General features: G+C 42.8%; 1 protein-coding gene across 1 annotated transcript; it reads right to left on the bottom strand.

The window, feature by feature from the left end:
• Window positions 1-330: 330 nt before the first annotated feature.
• Window positions 331-9648, bottom strand: COQ6 (coenzyme Q6, monooxygenase). The gene is made up of 12 exons (XM_015630978.2): window positions 9495-9648; window positions 7594-7728; window positions 6819-6877; window positions 5604-5727; window positions 5031-5161; window positions 4550-4657; window positions 4403-4465; window positions 3968-4075; window positions 3372-3574; window positions 2135-2250; window positions 1619-1785; window positions 331-485 (listed from the first exon to the last, which is right to left on the bottom strand). Exons 1-12 carry the CDS (start codon window positions 9646-9648, stop codon window positions 456-458), a joined length of 1398 nt encoding a protein of 465 aa, XP_015486464.1. The 3' UTR covers window positions 331-455.
• Window positions 9649-9654: the final 6 nt, after the last annotated feature.

Raw genomic sequence — 9654 nt, 5'->3', positions numbered from 1 at the left:
TCTGCTGCAAACTACCCCTTCTGTCTGAGCTGAGGTGCCAAGAACCCAGGAGTGACGGCATAGGTCTAGAACTCTTACCAGAAGAAAAGGAAAGTAATTAAGCAGCAAAAGCTGTTAAAAATGAACCAGCAGTTGGAAAAATTCAGCATTGTGTTTGCCAAAAGACAGACAGCTGTTTGTACCTCAATCTTCAATTCCGGAGGCCCAAATTAAAAGCACATTGTACACTTGTACATTGTACTGTGGCTGAAGACATCGTGGTACTATGGAAAGAAATCCTAAATCCTCTTGAGGAGGGCAAATGAGACAGCTTTTGCATAAACCAGTGGATGATGTAATACCCAGCTCAGTTTTATTGTAAATTAAAATAACAATTCAAATATTCAAGGCAGTCACAGTCCTTTTAAGGGCAGTGCATTCATAGGCAAGCTGCTGACAGGGAGACTGACAACAGATCACTTGCTGGCAAAAGCCATGATTTGCTCCTAAAAAGAGAAGAAACAGACAAGTAATTCATAAGCATGTGTTCTAGAAAGAATCTTCAGGCACCTTCCCTTTCATATAAATGAACAACAGTTCTTTCCAGTCTTTTTAGCTACATGCAGGGAAACTATCCTTATGTTCTAGAAAATTCTCAAAATTGTAGCATTCCTTTCCTTCCCAAGTAGCACAAAACTGCTATTACCAATGGGTTCTGTGCTCAGAAAATACATTTTTGTTTGTTTTTTTTCTTTTAAACAGAGAAAGAGGAAAAAACTTGTGAGCACTCAAGCAGCAGCATAGTCTTCCTTAATGAAGGCCCTATGCCAGTGGCAGCTGCTCTGCCTTAGGAATGTACTGATTTTCAACTAAGGAAATGTCTCAACTGTGACCCATAACAAAAAGGAAATGGGGCACCTGTGTTTAATATGGAGAATAAATGAAATAAAAATCGAAATTCAAAAATGAGAATCTAATTTGCTGGTGCTTGGGAGCTTTGAGAGCAGAGGGCTTAAGGAACCTCACAAAAATCCAGCAACTAGGTTAAGAGGGTGAGGGCTTCAGGCAGATAGGCTGCAAACAGAGTGTCTGTGTTTTAAGACTGAAACTCCTCACCACTGTCTTCCTCAGGTAATTTCCATTTTAGAGACTTGAAATTCTGCTATGAGGGAACAATTCACAAGGCAAAACAGCACAGGAACCAGGTAAGTGTGGCTGCACACTGCATCTGTGAAGTCATCTAATGTCTTAGTGAAGATGTGGCATCACAGGCCTGTTTTTTCTGTGCATTGCTGGAATACAATTCAAGGTTTGACATTTTAATTCCATAGTAAAATAAAGTCTAAGACTTCTGATGACCTCTAACTCCCAATTGCTGATACAGAACTTAAGATACTTAGATATTTTATATTCCCTTGTGCTGCAGGAAAAAACCCATAAACGTCACCAGTGAGCCATCAGTTATTTAGGAAGTCCTCAAGCACGTTAAGGATACAAATCCCCCAGTTTAAACTAGTATTTTCCAGTCAAAAATGTTTCATTTAAAACAAACAAACAAACAAAGATCTTTACATGTTGTGCATATTTCATGAATAGTTTTGGACAATTCCTGTAGCTCTCACTGAAGGGAGATCCTTACTTTGACAGGAGGCAGGGCATTTGTTGCTTGCAATCCCCATGTCCTCAGCAACACCAGAGGAACCAGTGTGGTAGAGTACAGCCTTTTTAGCACATCAGTAGCAGCTATCAAGGAGACATTATGCCTCTGTCGTTCTGTTTCAAACTTGAGAAGATGTTTTAAGGAGCCTGGAAGAGATAATTGAATACTTCTATCACACTTGATGTGTCACAAACAATTGTGCATCTTATCTATAGAGCAGTTTCCTCTGGCAACTGAAAGAACACCAGCTATTGCTCTTCATGTCACCACTCTCTGCCATCCTGCAGAGCTTTATCTTTTTTAAAGCAGCTTTAAGATTTTTGGGATGGAAACTGTATCCAAGAATCGTGAACTGCTCCACAGCCAATGGACATCAGAACTTTGCTTCAATAAAGCTTTCAAACACAAGACATTAACACATTTAACCAGAAGTACTGCAGCAAAGGCCTGGAAGAGTAATCCTGTTACTGCCACTGTGTTGGCTTGGACCCTTACCCAGATCGCTCCCGTTGAAGGCCGCTGCACTGAGGTGATGAGCTAAACATGCAATATCACCAAAGCCCAGGTTCACTCCTTGTCCTGCAAGTGGGTGGACTCTGTGTGCTGCATCCCTGGAGCAAGAGAAGACAAATTTATTCCCCTTCTTGAAGAAAGCCACAGCAGCTGACATACCCCAGAAGGGATCAGTGTAGCACTCCTCACCTCTTTGCAATGAACCACCTTAGAGCAGCACATGCGCTTTATCCAGTACCTCCTTGCATGCTATGCTGAACTACCTGACTGCCTCTCCAGTTGTAAGAAGCAAGACAAAGGGGAGGTAACAAAAAGCAGGTCTGAAAGGAAAAATTATAAAGAAGTGACTAGCCAAAGTCCTCTCAGATCACGTGTGGAACAGGCCTTTATGTTTTTGTAAGTGACCTCAGCACAACAGGAGCTCTGTTAATGAACATTGCACAAACACAAAGTGGAGAGACATCATGAGTATAAAGGAGAGGTGGGATTATCATTGAATAGAAATCAAATTGGGTTCTTCTACAAATGGATTTATCTCTAAAGCTCAAAGACAAACATTGATATCGGAGTCACAAAGTTAGAGATATTAAATTAAGTTTTGACACGAAATGCAAGATCATGTGCTTCACCAAGCTATAAAGGACAGCGTGCTCTCAAGCATAGAGTGGTTCACAGGTTGGAAAGGTGAAAAGTGTACCACACAGAAGTGTAGCACAGCATCCAAGAATTACTAAAAGCTACCACCATACTGCAGCTGGGGCAGAGAAGAAAGCACATGTGGCAGACTATAAGAAATTAGGTATTTTCCTGTTTGAATAGGCCACCATACAAAAGTCTCTGATGTCCCACATGGAGTAACTTTTGTCATTTGTGTTCAAGAAAGGTGAGTTTAAAATTCAAGCTGGTGCACAGAATGGCTGGTACAATGTAAGGGGAAGTACAGATCCAGCATGAGACACTGGATTGTTTCACTGGACTGTGCAAACCAGAAAAGGGAAATAATTATCTTTCAATTTACACAGAAAGCACAGATAATGGGCAGAAAGTTACTCATACAAAAGGACATGAGAGCACACAGAACAAACTGGAGCTGGGTAAAGTCAAACTGAAACAATATATTATTTCTAACATCTAATTTGCTGACTGGGAGTTGCTATCCTCACGTCATTTCTAACCATGTGCCACCTGCCCAGCCAAGGGCTGCCACTGAGGACCTTACCCGATAAGAGCCACGCGGTGCTGGACGTACTCTGTCGCGTGCCCCATTCCCAGAGGGAACATGGCTCGGCTCTCTGGATCTACTTTAGCAACGCTTGGGGGCAGCTGACGGACTGCAGTCCCTGAGGGCTTCAGGAGTGAAATGGCAGAACGGAACATGGCCCCAGCAGTGTCAATGAAGTCAGAGTGGTTTATGTTGCTCCACTGGAACAAAGAAATCTTTGTAAGTTGACTCAAACTAGACCCATAAAAGAACCCAGCTGAAAAAATATGCAAGCTCCAAATACTGAATTTTAACCACTTGGACAAAACTATACGATAGAAAAAACTATCTTCACCATTTTAGGACATACAAATTTCCAACTAAGATGAGCCTACTCTTCCTACCTTTTGGAAATTTAGGTTAACTTCTGTGACTTTCAGAACTAACCTAATTTAGTCCCAAGGGGTCATCTTTTATTTGCTAAGTGCCTCTTTAATATCATTCTCACCAGAGGAAGGAACTTCAAAATCCACCTCTCCCATTACTGTTGTTTAAGCTACAGGATTCTGTTCTATTTCTTAAAGCCTTTTCCCTGTCAGGAGGCTGATACTCACAAAGGCAGAGTTGATGCTATCCACAAAGCTTTCCTCATCCATAGCGAGAAGTTCTGCTGCATGGTCATGAGACGTAGACCAGACCAGAGAGCTGGCAGTGTCAGATAGCTAGTTTAAGAGAATGTCAAGGGAAAATATCAAGAGAAAAAGAAACAAAAATATTCAGTGCAAAGATTTCCCCACTGCCCTTGCCTCACACCAATCCTTCTGAAAATTACAGTTCCAGCCCAACTTGTTACAAGTTGGTTCCAAGTACATGGGGAAATGCCAAGGTGAAAGTGAGACAGCAGGAGGGGAAAAATGCAACAAATGAAGAGTAAAAGGCAGATAAGCAATTTCTTAAGAGACAGAACCAACACAGAAAGGCATGGACAGAAATAAAGTTATTAGACCACAAAAATTTTTAAAAACATTAAAAAAATACAGACACCTTACCGGAAGAAGCGCAATTGGCCCGGTGGGAAGGAACCGCTGCCATGCTACATTGTTGTTTGTGGCCTACAGTGGAAAGAAGCCAGTGGACAGCCAGATCACCCTCTTATGTTCTACTGCTTATGAAGAGTCAGTTTAACAGAATTTTACCTCAGATAAATAGAGAGTTGCCACCACAGCTGACTGGTCATACTGATGTTCAATGTTCTTAATTTCAGCTTCCTTCCGGACCATGGAGTTATGGCCATCCGCACCAATCTGTAAAACAAAGAGATGCAAAGCAACTTTGAGCTGCTGAGCTCCTAGAAAGAATTGGAGCTAATATTTCACTCTAAAATCCTCAGCCTGCATCTATATATATTGTCTGTTCATTCAGGAAGAAAAAAAAAAAACCAAAACCAGAAGAGGTGGCCCCTTCTGCTCCTCTTGAATTCAGCAGCATCTCCTTGCACCAGGCACAGAGAAGGCCATGCCCAGTGTGTCCCACACCCTCTCTGACAGGGTTAGCCACTCACCTCACTCTAGCACTCCACATGGGTGGAGTGGCACACATGGAATCAGAACCAAACCCAGTGGAAAGGACTTAGGTTAGAGATGACACCTTATCAACAGAAATACAGAGTTTAGTTACCAGCAGCTTGGTCTGAAGTCTACGTCCATCAGCTAACTCAACTTGGACCCAAGGACTTGTGCCACAGCTGTGGGAAGGAAGGGGCCAGGTGTACCCAACTGCTTTGCTCCTGTAGAACACCTCCACCCGCTCTGATGGGAACACAGAGTACCAGGGTCAAAGCAGGATATGGACAGGAAAAAAAGGAAACGTCGCTACAACAGCCACGGCCACGCGTGTCTTAACAGCACCCTTGGAGCTCACCCTGCAATTCTCAAGGCACCCCAAAAGAACAGATATAGATAACCCCTTGTCACTGCAAGGCCTGCTCTGGACAAGGAGCTACAGATCTTTTAATTAAGTCCAGTTTTGGAGAGACTGTATTCTGGAGAACTACATATGCAAGTGCTTTTCCTGCTCTGTAGCCTTTGGAAGTCAGATTTCTCCCTCCCTTCCCAATTCCAAAAGCTGCCCATTTCTCAAGAGTTACTTGTTAGATGAATTTCTGCCTCTAAAGACTTAGTACGCACAATAGAAGGCAAGTAACTGAAAGCTATCTGCAGGAAATAAAGCATTGAAGAAGTTGTGCACTACCTGCTACTGCATCTAACTGTTTTGTGAGAGCAGACATAATGACATCATTCTCCACTATGTAACCCATGTCATCTAAGTCATCTTTCTCAAAAACGATCATGGCTTCTGAACAAGCATCCCACACCTACAAAGAAAAAATACATCACATGAAGCTATGTGATAAAGAAGTCCATTTCAGGGACTTAACAGCAAAAAGACACAGTCATCCAGAAATACAGAACTAGAGGAAACATCCTGGATTACTCTCCATTTCCAGCTACTAAAGTGCACCAAATAACTAATTTCATTAAATGGTTTAACTTAAGCTCAAAAATAATTCCAAGTCAAGTTTTCTATCCCTACTTTTCTGTTACATAATTGACATATAAAGTTACCCTACAGCCTTGCTGTGGGTTAACCCCAGCAGGCAGCTCAGCCCCATGCAGCTGCTTCCTTACTCCCACGCACTGGGATGAGGAACAAAACTGGAAGGATGAAAGTACAGAACTCATTGCTGGAGGTAAATGCATTACAATAGGAAAAGCAAAAGCCACATGTGCAAGCAAAGCAAACCAAGGAATTAAATCACTGCTTCCCAAGGGCAAGCAGGTGTTTAGCCATCTCCAGGAGAGCAGGGCCCCATCAAGCACAATGGTTAATTGGGAAGACAAACGCCATCACTCCAAACTTCCCATCTTTCCTTCTTCTTTTCCTGAACTTTTATTGCTGAGCATGACACCATATGGTATGGATTATGAGTCAGTGTACCCTGTGTACCCTCCCATCTTCTTGTGCACCCCCAGCCTGCTCACTCGCAGGGCAGTGTGAGAAGCAGAGACAGCCTTGGCACTGTGTAAGCACCACTCAGCAATAGCTAAAACATCCCTCTGTTATCAACAATTTTCAACACAAATCTGAAACACTGTCCCATACAAGCTACCATGAAGAGAAGAAACTCTATTGCAGCAAAACCAATACACCATTATTTCCTGGCTAATACCCATGCCTCAATATCTACAGCTGCCATTAGGAATCCACCTTTCAGCCTGTAATGTCAAGACCCCAAGGACAGGTACTACTGAGCAGACTGCTACTCACAAAAAAAGGGACAGAAATGAGCATAAGCATGACCTGCCCTTTACCATAGAAAGAAAAACCTTCGTATCATTGATGTAAGTAATTTTGAGATTCAGAGTAGACAGACATGTGGTGTGTCTGCAGTCCTAAGTCAGGCACCTGCATTCGCTGGAATGGTTTGAGTCTCAGGCTGCAGACATGATCCCAGGCACCACAGCCTGAAACAGAAAAAGGACATGAATACATGGAGATACAGGTTCACATGTGACACTGAGACCAAAACAAAACTGAAGCTCACTCCACACTCTCCTCCACCCTCCCCTGACCATGCTCAGGCTTGGCTTGCACCATCCCTAGTGCCATGTCTGCCTCAGTCTATCACAGCTGCTATCACAGCTCCAGAATCACACTGTTTTACTGTTAACACAAGCCAGCAGGAAAGAAACAAGAGCTCTCCATGAACCTCTGACCTAAAAGACAACTCTAACTGTTCCACCACTGGCTAATAAAACAGACACAGAAATGCACACCCATAACTGTATAGAACATTTCTTTCTCCATAAGGAACCAAGACAAATATATCTATAAAGTGACAATTAATCCTCATCAACTGAAGACTGAGTTAGCAGACTACAAAGCACTAAGGTGCTTTTATGAATTGAACACTGCAGGTGCTGTAAAGAGCACCTTACAACCTCTCACTAGCCTAAAGTCACAAATACTTACATAATAACAAATCAGACCAAGATACCAGAACTCAGATCCATGTTATCAAGATAATTTGGATTTAATAACCATAACCAGCTTGTAGAGACAAAGGCAAATAATTCTATTGATGTTAGGGTAAAGGCAGCACATGATCAAAAGGGTTTTGCTTAAACAAAGCCAGCTCAAATATAAATGTTTAAAATGCAAACAGCAAAATCATACTTACTGCTTAGGAGGGTTGCTGATCCTGGGGAGATGGAACTGACCCTGTTACTGTAACTGTCTGGCATGTGACTGTACTCTTTCCTGGGACCAGCCTCCAGCAAAGCAATCTTTTTATCATGGAAGTGAATGTCATGCCCTAAAGTAAGCAAATACATGCTTTGTTACAATGCTCCTGCAAAAATCTCAAAAACAAAACAACTGAGATTTTGTAATAAGAAAGAGCAGATGCAACACTTAATAAAGAAATACATATACAATACAGGTTTTGACCAGGCAAGTAAACTTTTGTATGTTAAAGTTTTACAAGTACAGTCCTATTATTGAGATGGACAACTCTTCTGCTGCTAAAGCGAGGATTACATATTTTCCTTTTACATGAACCTTACATTTTTGTACAAATTTGTGCCACTTTCTAATGAAAATTAATTACTGTAATATTATCAAGTGAAATCTGTAATGTTTACTCCATGTACAGAACACATTTTTCCAGAGCTTAAATTCTCCTTTTAGAAAAAGAGATAAAAATAAAACTTCTGTGATGCATAGCAATTACATTAATATTTTCTCTGTCCTTACATTCTGACAATGGAATAGCACAGGCAGTTTAGACTTTAAACCTTAAAAAGTTAAAGAAAACTGAGAAAAAAAATGAAGACTCAAGTGTAAAATGCAGCTGAGCTGGCCACGCTTGCAGCATCCAACCACTACAGATGTAGAAGATGTCCTCCACCACTGAGGACAGAAGTGGTCTCCTTGCAACATCTAGAGTTTACTGCTACAGCAGCCCTAAAGACAGCAGTGTCGTGGGCATATTTTCTAGATTATGCAAGTAATAACCTCATCTCCTGAGAGGTCCCAAACCTGCTTGTCAGCCTTAGATATCACTGCTGGAGGGGATCCTTATGCTGTCTCAAGTCCACTGTGCTCTTGTTTAACAATGCAAGCAGAACTTAAGCTTGCAACGTAAACCCTTATACTTTCAAAGCACTTATTGCTCAGGATCTTTGATCTTCTGTGCACTATTTTTTTTAGGTTTCTGTCACTACTGCACTGTTCTGAATCCATGTTGCACATAAAGAAGCAGACAGTACTCTCAGGATCTCTAATGATACAAAGCAAGCAGAAATCCATTTTAACCTGGTATTCCAGTGTTTAAAATACAGGGCTAGAGAATGAAACTTGGGATCAGATAATAATGATTAGAGGGATGTGGCACCTCTCCTACAAAGGCTGAGAGAATTTGGTTTGTTCCGCCTGGAAGAGATGGCTTAGGAGTGACTGAATTGTGGCCTTACAGTACCTGAAGGGAGCCCACAAGCAGGACAAAAGGAATTTTTACATCATGTAGTGACAGGACAAGGGGGAATGAATTCAAAGTGAGAGTAGGATTAGGTTAGATATTAGGAGGAGGTTCTTTGCTGTGAGGAGGGTGAGGCACTGGAACAGGTTGCTCAGAGAAGCTGTAAATGTCCCAACCCTGGAGGTGTTTGAGGCCAGGCTGGATGTGGCTGAGAGCAACCCGGTCTATGGAACGTGTCCCTGCACACAGCAGGGGCTGGGAACTAGGTCGTATTTAAGGTCCCTCCCAACCCATTCTATCATTCTATAATCAGAAAAGCATTTTCAGCTACGGGTGACTTTATCCATCAGCTATTTAAGGATGAGCATGTTTGACAAAAACACTAAAATGTATAAAACTCCAATTAATGGCTCCATTAACAGCTGTGCACGCCCACGGATACGGATAGGCTCATCACTGATCAGCTCACCAAACAGCTTTAGGTCAACTTTAGAGCGTTGTCACACGAGGACGCAGGATCAAAGAGATCCCACAGCAGGATCCTGGACATTGGGATCCTATACACGGTTATCTCTCATCGCGGGTGAGTGTCACAGTCTTACCCAGCACGGCGGCCATGGCGCTCCCGACCATGCCCCCGCCCGACACCACCACATCGTAGAGCGGCGTGGCGGAGGCGGTGGAGCGGAGCGGGGCGCGGGGCCCGGCCCTGAGGCGCGCAGGGAGCGCGGCCCGCAGCCCGCGCAGCGCCGCCATGGCGCG

Source organism: Parus major, chromosome 5 (genome assembly GCF_001522545.3).
Source record: "Parus major isolate Abel chromosome 5, Parus_major1.1, whole genome shotgun sequence".
NCBI classification, from domain to species: Eukaryota; Metazoa; Chordata; class Aves; order Passeriformes; family Paridae; genus Parus; species Parus major.
This window is presented reverse-complemented; position numbering and strand designations above follow the sequence as displayed.